Source organism: Drosophila bipectinata, chromosome 2L (assembly GCF_030179905.1).
Source record: "Drosophila bipectinata strain 14024-0381.07 chromosome 2L, DbipHiC1v2, whole genome shotgun sequence".
In the NCBI taxonomy this organism is placed as follows: domain Eukaryota; kingdom Metazoa; phylum Arthropoda; class Insecta; order Diptera; family Drosophilidae; genus Drosophila; species Drosophila bipectinata.
The window spans coordinates 10919572-10932961 of NC_091736.1; the positions used below are offsets into that span (position 1 = coordinate 10919572).

General features: G+C 38.9%; 1 protein-coding gene across 1 annotated transcript; it reads left to right on the forward strand.

The window, feature by feature from the left end:
* The first annotated feature begins 3289 nt into the window (after positions 1 to 3289).
* On the forward strand, positions 3290 to 13387 carry dpr2 (defective proboscis extension response 2). Its single transcript, XM_070276972.1, has 7 exons — positions 3290 to 3344; positions 4580 to 4845; positions 6274 to 6351; positions 6703 to 6835; positions 11122 to 11365; positions 12074 to 12171; positions 12524 to 13387. Exons 1-7 carry the CDS (start codon positions 3290 to 3292, stop codon positions 12766 to 12768), a joined length of 1119 nt encoding a protein of 372 aa, XP_070133073.1. The 3' UTR covers positions 12769 to 13387.
* Positions 13388 to 13390: the final 3 nt, after the last annotated feature.

Sequence of the window (13390 nt, forward strand, 5' to 3'; positions counted from 1 at the left end):
ATTCCTGCGGCAAAACGTTTAGTTGAGCTACATAAATAATAAATATGACGGGGAATCGCATACACTGGCCTACATACAGACATCTTGACATATTTGGGTTCTCGAGACCTTTTTGTACATATGTATGTATCTGCATCCGTGAGAGCAAGTATCTTTTCTGTACTCCCAATGGTTTAGGAAATGATTTACAAGACTTCAAGACGAAACTTCATGCTCGAAGTGTTTGGGAGCCTTTTAATTTGCATTTTCCTCAACACAACTGAACTCAATTCGTGTTGCAAAATTGTTTTCACAAAGATTTAGCATAAAATATTGAAAACATTTGGACAAAGTAATAGCAATGTGCCAAGGCTTATGTAAAATTTATTTTAATTGTTATTTTTTTTGGCGCCTCGCCTTCCTTTATTCTCCTCCAAAATATCTCTTTCTAGTATCTCTGTATTGCTGGTTTCTGTTTCTGCTTCTGTTCACATCGATATGCAAATTTTGTGCAAGTCCAAGTAAATCGAAAAAGTTTTGATCTCCAAGAGTAAAAACTAATAGTCGTAAATATTTATGTGAGCCAATGTTTGAAGCCTTCGAATGGGGCCGAGAAATAGCTCTCAGAGTCTTAGTTGCGATTTTTATCAAATTTCCACTTTGGATTTAGTTAGGAGCCATGTCCTTTTACTTTTTGCATTGCTAATGAAATTAAATTGAAACTTTGCTTGTATGAAATTTTGTGACAGAGTCAGAGTCAGAGTGAGTGAACTAGAATAGCAGAGGATGAAATGAATGGATATTGTAGAACATCGATTCAGGGGATCTGTGAAAAATTGTTGGCAGTTGACAAAATATACAATTTATGGTTGCTATTTGATTGGTTTTTGCAAGCAGAGTTTTTGCTTTAAGCAAGTTTCGGATAAAAATTTAGCCAGAACCAGATAAAATTCAATAAGGACATTTCCATATTAGAGATAGCAAAGTATCTTTTTGTAATCAAGAGCCATGGGCTATCTGGAGAATAACATAAGCTCCACTTTGCCATTTTCCACAAGCCATATCATCATCTACGTTCGTTAGGCAAGTTGTCTGCGGGAACTGGGCCCATTAATCTTCTTGCCACATTGAAATTCATGTAAGCGAGACATTTGCCAAATGCCTTCGGCGGTGTTGCACTTTCAACTTCAACACGAAGCAGAGTAGCGCGGCTTCATACATATGTGTTTTTTTCTGGTTTATACCACAAATGGGCCTTCGTATAATCTTGGGCCATCTCTGGCGAGTCCATTTAGCACTGATTCCTTAGCCGCGGGCCCGTTTGCTTTGGCCACAACCAACTTCAATAGGCCTAAGCCTCAAATATGGTTGAGAATGTCCTGCTAGCCACTGGCAAAATGCTACTCCGCTTAAACAAATATATCCAAAGAAAAGGAAGAATACAAAATAAAAGTATAGAAAAGAAAAAACCTCTGGGACATGCTTCCGCACAGGAATGTTGAGCAAGGACCCAAAAGAAGACGCCTTTTGATATGCAAAATAAAAATGGTGAACAACGATTTTAATAAATATTCCCCATACACCCACCGGTTCAGCAACTCACCAGTCTGCCATTGACGACAGGACAGGGTAGACGACTAGAGACATCCTCGAGGACATTTATAGAACTGGCTGCTTATTGAATTTTTCAAAAGCCCTTTTTGCAGTTCCCAGCCTCCTCAGCCTAAGGATGTGCTTGAAGAGTTTAAAGTGTTTTAAGCTTTCCACATTTAAGTAGCTTAAGTTTATTTACAAATATGTCAATTCCAAGCTGTTTGGATTTGTCAATTTTAACTCAATCAGTCAAAGATAATTTTCTATCACATAGTTTAAAGGGCTTAAATATTAATTTGAAAATAAGCTGCTTTTGTTTAAATACCAATGATATTAACGTCAATAAGCCTCTCCCGAAGCAGTCACTATGATATTCCGTCTGATATCGGCTTAGGATCTAATGTTAGGTTCGGAAAATATAATCCAAAATTTATTTGACAAATGGGGGGAAAATTAATTTTAGCTCCCTCGAACGTAAAGCCGATTTACTGTCTGCTTCGGATCGATTTCGGGCCAAATCAACGCCTTGGCCGCCCTCGCAGATTGTTTCGTTTTTTTATGCCGCCACTCAGAAGGTGAAATATTTTTTTGTGCTGTTGCTTTCACAGATATTTATGCGAAATAAAGCATGAAGTTTATGACAAAAGTCGAAGGAGAGGAAAAAACATGAAAAAAAACTGAAAATGACGGCCATCAACCGCAGCAATCGGCTAACCAACCAAACCAAGCCATTAAGCCCACTATAACCAACAAAAAAAATACTACACTCGATCGTTAAATCAAAAAGCCGCATGCGAGTGCCTGCAACATCATTAGTTGCAGTTCACACAACCTCAAGAGCAAGTTATGCCACCGGATAGTTGCCTCTCCGTTTCGTTTTTTTTTACACTGCCTTTTTTTTCCGCTGGCACTTTTCTGGCACTCACTCTCGTATGCGGCGCTTTTTTTTGCGAGGTGTCCAAATTAAATTTGCATCAGTTGCTCCACGAGCATCTAAATGATGCCAAAACTGAAAGTGTATCTGTGCTGGTTGCTGGTGCGGCATAAACCAGTATTGCAACAACAACAGATACAGATACGCAGATACTGGATACGGGATACACGTCTGCACACAGACAGGGGCAGGAAAAAAGGAGAGCCAGAAGTGCAGCACTCACTTTGGCATTTTCGTTTCTAGTTTTATTTTTTTGCGAATATTTTTTAGAGTATATGTTTTTTTCAGAAAGGCTGTGAGTTCTTTTGCCGCATTCTATATTTTACAGTGAGCTTTAGGGATAGGAATTTTTTGTATTAAAAAATAGGTAAATCTCTCTTTTTTTGAGTATTTAACAGACTGAGGAACAGGACATCCTATACAAGTAGGGAAACAAAATGTTTAAATATTTATATGATTGTTAGAACTCTGGCGATTGAAAATAATTACCCATAATTACTAATAATTTCCAATAATAATAGCGCATAATTTAACCAACTAGGCTTGAGAGGGTTAAATTTAAATGAAATATTAACTATCTTACTATATATCTTATATTGGCCTTAATTCTTATAAAATATTTTTCTAGTCATTCCACTGTAATTCCTTGTATCTCCATGTGGCCATTTCGTCCGCTTTTCACATATGGATGTACTATATGCATTAGAGTGCGGAAGGTGAGCACATGGAAGGCGGGTGGTGTTGGTGGTGGGCACTTAAATAATTCAGATTTTTGTGTCTAACATGCACAAGTGCCACCACCCCAATGGCCTAAAAGATTCAAGTGCAGCCGGCAAAAGTGAGTGACCCAGTTAGAGTTTTTGAAGGCAGTGACATGGATGTGGGTAGTAGGATGGATGCAGGGTGGACCATGGCAGGATGCGAGGAGCTGTCGCAGTATATACATATAGTATAGTACCTGGCCATTATCAGCAAACGAGTCGCGTCGCTGTTTGGCGACTACTTCCACTGCCATTATGCGCTCATTAAAATGTCAAATAAATTCAAATGCAGCAACATGATTTTTTTTTATCCACCTCGCCAGGACATCAGAACATCAGGACATCAGAGGTGTGAATGCATTTGTAAATGTACGGCGGTTGGTACGTGTTCAGTACGCCGGATAGTACGCCAGAAATATTCCGTGCTTTGGTGCATAGTTGGTGGAGTGATTTATAATTTAAACGCTCTTGTCACTGTGAACTTTGAACTTTGTTGAACCGAGCACGTTTTCAGAGGTTTGGATATCCGGATTGTAAAATCGAAAATTGTGATGGCCCTTTCTATCTGGTAATGGCTCTTTTCCTCAAGGACTGCATTTACACGAAACAATTTGCAACCTTTTCCGACTGCCACGAGAAACCACTCATTTATTTTAATTAAAAAACAATTCCGCCATGAAATCCTGAGAAAATTGTTCAAATGCATCATCTATATATGAGCATTTTCCTTATTGTTTTGGTTTTATTGTTTTTTTGCTGCACAGTTGGCTTACTTCCTAACGAGCCGTAAAATGCCATCGTGTCGTCGTAAATTTTTGAAATAATTCACTCACTTACTCGATCCGAGAGACCAACTACTTCATTCATTTGAACTCGGAAGGGTTTGAGTGGCATTTAATTAATTTGCTTCCCTTGTGAGACCAGGATTCTTCTTCAAATATGTCCTTCCTCTTTTGTGGTACGACTTTTCTCCCTGTTTGTTTTTGTTTCTAGCCGTCTCTCTACTCGAGGACTAAGCTGCAAATGATGTCCTGCGTGGTTGGCAATCTGTTGTTGGTTTTTTCTGTCATTTCGACCATGGCTTATTCGCCACTTATCACAAACCAGCATGCAGAAGCCAAAATAAAAGCGTAACTGTGAAAATTCAATCAACAAATCCTATGCAACTCAAAGGGTTTATATGAGAGTGGGACTTCAGGAGGTTTTAGAGGACCCAACAACCCTACTAAAATAGTTAACATTTTGTATTAAATTGAATATAATTCTATAAAGAAACAAACACAAATCTAATTCAATTTCAAATATTTTCCAGCTCACATAGGCAATAACCACTTGTTGCCCATGATATCTGCGCCCTCGTCAGTTGACAATGATTACGTTTACATAGCGGCAGTCAATAATAAAATGCCCCAGTTTGGAAATTCGCTGGACGATGACCAAGAGACCGAAGAGCACCCCATAGATGAGACCACTTATCCGCCGCCGGTTTTTGATTTTGGGATGCCCAGGAATATTACAGCCCGGACAGGACACACGGCGGCCATCAATTGCCGCGTCGACAATCTGGGCGATAAATCGGTGAGTCGAGTCAAGTGATTGCATTTACCAGCTTATCAATGAATGGTTTTCCCATCTCCCAACACCCAACTCCCAACTCCCGCCTCCTGTGTCGGATTTTCATTTTAATGCATTTTCAAACGAAAATATTTGGATCGTCAGTCAAGCTGAAAATCAAGTTAGCGTAAACTTTTTTCCATGCAGTTTGTCCTCCAACTTCTATATATACTCACTTGTACTTTCTCCCTTTTCGCCAGCTTTCGGATCTTAGCCATCCTTGTTTTGCCGGTTCAATGACAAACTTTCTGCCTGCCATTCGCCATTCGAGCCCTCTCTGTTCCCTTTTCACTACCAAGTTTACTTTATGAGTTTGCTTTGTGTTTATTCAGTTCCTTTAGTATTACTTTCCTTTTTTTATTTTTTCAACAACTTTATATAGCCGTCTTATAAAAAAGTTTAGAGCGAGTATTAAAGTCGAGTTAGTTGCATTTAACATTTATAAAAAAAATCATTTTTTTGCTTATTATAATAGGGTTTATTTTTTGTATTATATTTTAAATGGCTTGCGTTAAAATGTGCTAACGCTATCTCAGAGTTATTTTTGTCAGTTTTTTTATTTAAAAAAATATTATAGTTAGTTAGTCTTCTTTTTCAGGTATCCCTGATAGCCATCATTTGCAATCATCATTCATCTCCTGTGAAGGGAGCATAGTCTGATCCTGATTTACTATCTAGCACCTTGCTGGTCCATCTATTTCCCACAAGGTTTCCCGTTTTCTGGCCTCTGACGGAGACCCTGTTTCCTCTTTCCACTTTGACACTTTTAAGTGCGTTTAAATTTTCCTCGTTTTCCCCTTCAGTTTTCCGTGTTTTTTTTTTTGCCGGTTGTCGTCTTTTGGGACTCAAAAAAGTTTTGTTTGCCCGCGGCCGTCTGGGAGATTACTTTTCGCCTGGTTTTGTAGAAACATCGTCAGGCTGGCTTCCATTCAATTCGCCCGGAGAGGTTTGGGGGGGGCTTTTGGCAACTTTAAGCCGCTGACATTTTGGGCACGCACTTGTCTCCATTTTGGATTCCATTCTTAGCTCTTTGAGGCTCAGTGGAGGCCTTGTGTCTTTTTGTTAAAAATTCGGGAATGCAATACTATATAAGTTTGTATACAAATTGCTTAAATAGTTTAAAATTTTAAATATAATATTTTTAATACAAAATTTATTGTACAAATGTCTTTAAGCCTTAACAAAATAATATAATTTAAAAGGTTAAGTTCCACTATTCAAGTCCTGACTGTATTTTTTTGCCAAAATCTTGTACTTTGTTGAAGAGTTCATTTTGCTTTGCTTGGTTTATTAAATTATCCTACCGAAAAATTCGTCCTGGCAGACGACCAGAGGCAATTTTTTAAAATTGGCTTAAGCACTAACAGCATTTGGTGTTCCTTTCTATTTCAGGTGTCCTGGATAAGAAAACGCGATTTGCACATCTTGACTGCAGGCATTCTGACCTACACATCCGATGAGCGTTTCAGGGTGCGTATACGTAATCTGGGTTAAACTCATCATCTACTTGGGTTACTTCTTAATTTTCATTTTTTTTTTGTAAAATATCCACATTTCCCATCCTTTTTACCCTGAATCCAGGTTGCTTATTAAATGTCCTCCGGGCTTGTAAGCAAAGTCAGCTTAATTGCGTATGCAATTCGGGCCAAGCAACTTGTATGCATTGATTAAATTTGCCAAGGACTCGGCTGGGTCTCCTCCTGCCCAACCGCCTCCTCCTGGGAAGATTTATCTTGGCATCCTGTTTTATACCTCTCTCTCTCTCTCTGACTCTGACTCTACCTCGTTTTCTATGTCGCTTTCTCGTTTTCACCCGATCAGGTAGTGCGCACCGCCGACTCCAAGGATTGGACATTGCATGTGAAATATGCCCAGCCACGTGACAGCGGCATCTACGAATGCCAAGTGAATACGGAGCCAAAGATTTCGATGGCATTCCGCCTGAATGTCATAGGTGAGTAAGGCATCCTCCTCCCACACACACCTTACCCCTATACTTCCCTTTCCCCACTATCCTCCCCTAGTGATACGCATTGTCAGCGTGCTGCTGTTGGCATTCGCACGAACTGCAATGGCAACTTTTCATACACCCCTCTCAGTCCTGGGTGGGAGGCTTTGTAAATTGGCCGTAAAGTTTGTTACTTTCTGAGACTCTTGGCTAGCAGCACTGTGAGGGCACTGAAGGCGGGGATAAAACTTCCTCCTTTATGGCCATGACTGGCCATACGTCATAATGGTTTATCCCAACTGCCATCCGAGGATTTCTTAACCAAGAGTGAGATATTTCAGGCAGACTGTGAGGGGAGAAACAGATTTTCTATTTGAGTAATAGAAATATGAGTATGTTTATAAATATAAGATTTTTTTATTATTTATGAAAGGTAGAGTTTTACAGCATTGCCAGCTCTTAATATGTTTTAATGGCGAACAGATCTCGATGGCTTTCCTTTCCAGCTCTTATTGATAAATCGTGCTCATCGCTAACAGTATTTAAATTCATTATTTATCTAGTACTTATTTAGTACATATCCTAATTTTAAATCTAATTACTTGAAATATTTTTATAATCCTCACAGAATAAAATCAAAATACAATCTTTGTTTATTATTTCAACACCTTTTACCCGAGAAATGAAAATGAAAATTTGCTTAGCCTATTATTCAAAGCTTGGACTAAAAATACAAAATCCTTGAACTGTTAAAAAATGTTAGCCTGCCAGAGAGAAAAGAGAAAAAAAAACAAACATGGCTTGAAAAGCCACTCGTTCAGTTAAAAATAACTTCAAATAAATTGATAAAATATTCCGTTCACAGGCATTTTGCAAGTGTTAAGGGGGTTAAGCTTTTTGAGGGTGAAGTGGAAATTTGGTACATTGAGTGTAGGTCAGGCTGTATAACGGTACGAACAGTATATACCAACTGTTGGCACCTGCCAGGCCACCGAACACCCCTTTTCCGACACTCTCCTTTTGCAACAACCCCTACGGCTTGTCTATTTTTCTACACGTTTTGCATGCAAACGCAATTTGCATTTAAATTCAATACTAAATTCATATGCTGGCTGTTGTAATACACACCAGAGAATGAACCAAGGGAGTGTAGGCGGGGGGTGTGGTAAAGGCTTGACTTCCAGCTAAGAACCCCACCACAGCCCCTGGCCTTGAGAAGAACCCCCTTCTGGCCAACGCCACCCTCTTGCCTCATTGTTCTGCCATTTCGCAAGTTTTCTACAATGGATTTCCGTTTGGGATGTTCGGTGTTTGTTTTTGTGTTTGTGTTTGTTTGTGGCTGTGTGTTTTGTTATAAATTGCTTCACAAAGCATGCACGTTCATGTTTCATTCATGTACGTAAAATTGATTTGAAACTTTTTTCGCCGTGCCAAGGCAGCCAAGCGAACAAGGAAGTCTTCTTCCATATCCTGAAGATGCCCCAAGTCCTATGCTTTCCTCCACGACCGTGTCCTTGTCCTCTTACTCGTCCTTCGACATCGTCGTTTTGGAAAGTTTGGTTTGACCAATGTGAAAGTTAATTGAAATAATCGGTTGGAGTTTTCTACTTTCGCTGTGATTGGTTTAGTTTTCTCTAGTTTCTTGTTCAATGTATTTCTGTAATGTTCTTTTTGGTGATTGTACTCGATTGTAGTATATGATCGAAAGTGTATATGTAAGTAGTTACACTGTAGAAAATAAAATCACTCGAAAGAGTAGTGACTCTTCATAAAGAAAAATCAACAAAAAGACCAAATGCCATATTTATGCTTCTTAAATCAGTTTAGTGGCAACCTTTCTTCATCTTAAAATGTTTCAGCTTAAACAAAGATTTAATAAAATTTTAATAAAACTCTTAAACCAAAATCTAGCCCAAAAACTTGATAAAAACTAAAACTCAAGGGCCTGATTCTGGTTGCACTACATGGCTTCCAGTTCATAACAAACTCAAGTCAAAGGGTGTAAATCTCATCACAAGCCAACGTCATATCAGTGTTTCAGCTTCCGCAGATGCTTGCAACCTGGTTGGATGTGGATAACATCCTGCCCCTTACCCGGGTTGCTGCACTGCGGATGTAGTAATCCGTCTTTTGCACCCGTTCCCGTCCCCTTAACCCACATTTTGGGAGTAAAGTTCAACGGCGACAGGAAGACGACAGCCCCGTTCTTGGTCCTCGTTCTCCGTAGCAAAAAAAAAAAGGCAGTGGCTGGCGAAGTTTGCTGCCAAGTTAAGAAATTTATGCTAATGATTTGCAGCCCCAGCGCCAGCAACGCTCTCCCGAACATCGTGATGAAATCGTGATAAAAATATTTACGCTGTCGTCACGCGAATCACGTGAAAAGCTAGAGGAAATATTTTTCACTGATTTATGCCGGAATTAAGGAAATATATTAATATGAAATGCGTGGAGGTGTTGGAGCTTATACTACGGTTTTTATATGAAGAGCTAATGTTGAAATCTTTGAAATCTGCTAGTCAAAGGCTTAAAAACTGTTGAAAGAGATGCAATTCTTCACAAGATTTTACCTTTTCTAGTTCTTTAAAAATTCTAAAGATATTTTTACTTTAATAAGGAGTTTGAAGGTATATAAAAAATATTATACATTTAATATTATACTTTAAGCCAGTTGTATGTATGTATTCCTAAATTCATTGACCCTAAGCCAAGTCTGTTTACCAAATTTAAATTATTTTCTTTTAAGCTCATAAGCTGTCTACCCCTTTCAAAAGAATACAAACTTATTGGCCTGATGTTTTTCCAATTTCCAATCTGTTCAAGTCAATGGCATTTCAAGATACTGTCCAAGAGAGTGTCAATAGGCTCCACTAATGCCAAGTTAACTAACTAACTGAAATGTTTTTTTTTGTTTTTTTTTTTTTTTTTGGCTGAAACCCCTATTGACTTACCATCAGAAACTCTGTTGGGGGGCTTCTACTCTTCTCCATTGTTTGGATGCGTTAAAATCCGCTTTTATGCTCCGGTGCTGTTACATTGGAGTCCTGTAAGGCGGCGTAGGTTGTCCTGGTTGGAGGCTCAACCCCGCACATCATTAACAACGTCAACATTTGACTTTGTTGACTGCCTGCCCTGGCTCGCCCTCTCCCTACTCTCTGGATATGTGTGTGTGTGTTGGCCAAAAACGTTTGGCCGACGCACGGAAAAAACATTAAACCAATTTTCAGTGCCTATAACGGGGCTATGGTCCCCACACATTTGTCTCTGTCTGCGGCAGCTGCCGGGCCGGGGAGCTTATTCCGGCCAAAAAGGCAGTGCCAATATTAGAAGAGCCCCACGTAGTGGTGAACAACAACATTTAATGGCTCGTCCGTATCCGAAAAGGGACCCCAAAATAGAGCCAGAGCCACAGCCAGAGCCACGGCCAGAGCCCACCGGCTGCCTCGCAATAACAACCGGCTAACAACACTTAAAATGTGTGTAAAATGCGAGACCACCAGCCAAAACCAACAGCTTCATCGACAAACAATGGTTCAATGATATGGCCTGGCTAAGGCCATCACAAAAACCCAACAAATTTTTATGTGTTAGTTCTTTTTTTTTTTTTTTTTGGCTTTTGTTCATTTAATTTTGTAGTCGATTTTTCACACGACCAAGACGAAGGAGGAAGAAAGCGTTTCCCGCAGTAATTGCTTCGATATAAAAAGCTGAGTGAAGCCCAAGTAATATGGCAACAATACGCTTTTATGCAAGAAACTATAAAATTTGTTGTTACCCAAAATGAAAACAATATACAAAATCGATAAACTAGAGGATGGTGATACTTAAATGTGGCTAAAATTAAAATCCAAGTATTAATAATAATAATGAAATATTGATGGGGCTTAACAAGTTTTAGAAGTTTAGGTTGACAAATCCTAAATACATTCCTTAAAGACGAAGCTTATTGAAGAAATAGCTCATTATCATTCAGTAGCATTCTGGCTTAAACCATTGTGGCCTTTCAGAAATGCCGGTTACCCATACAATTAGCCAAACCCCCATTCGTACACACTTACAGAGTAAACTGGAAAATTGTTTGTCAGTTTTCTGGGAGGGAGATTGCCATGAATGGAACCCAAACCCCCTTTCCACAAAGACCTAACCCAATCAATAGAGTCCTATTGAAATCTGCGGCAGTCAGTCGCATGATTAGATGCAGTTGCATGCCCCATAATTGGGTTGCTTAGGGGATGCACCTGGAAATGCTATTAATCAATTTCATGCTTGTTTCATTGTCGTTTGCCAAATTGCAGTCACGCCGCCAGATGCCAAGGCGATTATTGCCGGCCCAACGGATTTGTACGTCAAAGTGGGCAGCATCATAACGCTCACCTGTCTCGTGAAACACCCGGGAAGCACAACCCAGGATATTGGGCCAATTTACTGGTACCGCGGCCCCTACATACTGACTCCCTTTGTTGCCCATCCCAACGATGCGGCCATTGATTTGCAGCGCATCTCCATGGAGTCCACACTGGCCGAGAAGTTGCAAAGCAGGTAAGAACTTGGGCTCTTAGACAGATTAAATCCAAATAAGGGGGACTTTTAAGAGTGCTAGGGGTTTAAAATAAGGAGTATTAAATGGTTTTAATTTAATAGGTTCCTTAGGGGAAAAAATGCTATAAAGCCTATTATTCCCAGAAATTTTATAAAATTCTTGTTATTAAAAATTCCTAAGAGAGCATATGGGACGTATACGTAATATTTTGAAACTCTTCTCATTTTATAAATTAATTACAAGCCGAAAACCATATTTTATTGTTTTTTTTTATAATTTTTTTTGAACATAAAATTAAAGTTCTGCCAGCTTTTAGCTTAAGGTGGGCGTAAAAACGGAAGTGCCTATAAAATGATTCGTTTCTGTGTTCCACGACCCCTACTAGGCATTGGAGCGTACATAGGTATTTCGAGTGTAGGAATTTTTCTCTCAGGTGGAGGCATTCCTGAGCATTAAGTCGATTCAATGAGAATTCAAGAGGAGAGATTCGGAATGAAAAGTGCCAGCAGGTGCGAGTTTTTCCGGTTGCTCTACTGTCCGGTATTTTGAGCTTTGATCGACGGAATTGAATTCATGAGCAGCTGATTTAAGCGAAATGTCTGGCTGGCATTGGCCTCGGTTAAGTGGGGGAGTCGGATGGCAAATTGATGCAATTAAGCTCCACATAGCCTTAAGCTTCCATCTGCTCTGGTTTCAATGTTTTCCAGATTACGCATCGCCAATGCTCAGCTCCTGGACACGGGCAATTATACGTGCATGCCGACCACAGCCGAGGCGGCCAGTGTTGTGGTCAACGTCATCAACGGTGAGTGAATCCTGCTACTGTATCCTTTTGTTCAGGACGGTTCTGGTTTTCAGAGAAAGTATACGATTGTGAGTGGTCTTAAAAAAATGAGATTTCGATATAAGAAAGATAAAATATAACAATATATTTCACTCTTTTCTTTTCTTTAGGAGATTTATAAACATCACAATAATGTACATTCTTTTCAATATATTATGTGAAATTTAAATCCTTTTATTATTTTTATTGAGATTTTGCAAATCAGAACCGTACAGAATATCCTATAAATACATATTTTCCCCTCTTTTATCGCATTTGACCTGTATCTATATATATATATCAATTTTCATCCTGCTTTCTCCTTTCTCCTCAGACGAGAGTCCTGCGGCAATGCAGAAAAGCAAAGCAAATAACAACAGTCGGAGCAGCTGGAGCCGAGTCGTTCTCCTTCTGGCGTTGGTGGTCAGTTTTGTCGTACGATGGCTTATTGTCAACCGCAACGGCTACAGCCTGGATTCGAGTTCGAATTTATCCATTCTGCATATCAATTATTGTGACCTGCATCCAATAATTAGCCACCAAAATAGCAATCAGGTGGTGACGCTGTCTGAATCATGATAATTAAGTAGGTGCCAAGTATAAGCGCACCTTGTATATAAAAATCAAATTATAGTTTCTGTGTAAATTTAAAAAAAATATACGAGAGAGAGATGAGATGAGGAAACCATCACTTATTGCTTGATTAAAATTTATTTTGTGTTTTATAAGTTATGGTATGAAATTTATAACCATTTCTATACAACGGAAATGGTTTCCCCATCTGGCTAATTATAAACTAAACTATAAACTATATTTAGTCCTAATTTTTATGCATAGCGTTAACAATTATGTAACAATAAATGAATGATAAAGCCGAAGCAATTATCAAATGTTTCGGCAACTGTATGAAAATAATATGAAACCGAAATTACGAAAATGAAACACATAAATGAAAATACTACACTAAGATTAACTGCATTGTTAATTTCGGAATGCAAATATTATTATAGTTGGCCGTTTCTTTTTTCTGTTGACTGCAATTAGCTAATTATATTTATCGCTGGCGAAACACTTGAAAACTAATTGAAATCAACTCTCATAACAATTTACATAGCCTCTGAAAAAAATCCGATTAATATTTCTTTGGCTAATCCCATTAATTAAGTTTTTAAATCATCATATAAACTGAACGATTTGTAAA

Excerpts from the sequence above, each read along its gene's own strand:
- dpr2 (XM_070276972.1), top strand. The coding sequence starts at position 3,290 with ATGCACAAGTGCCACCACCCCAATGGCCTAAAAGATTCAAGTGCAGCC. Across the intron at positions 6,352-6,702 it reads CATCCGATGAGCGTTTCAGG|GTAGTGCGCACCGCCGACTC; the intron begins GTGCGTATACGT and ends TCACCCGATCAG. Across the intron at positions 11,366-12,073 it reads GCCGAGAAGTTGCAAAGCAG|ATTACGCATCGCCAATGCTC; the intron begins GTAAGAACTTGG and ends AATGTTTTCCAG.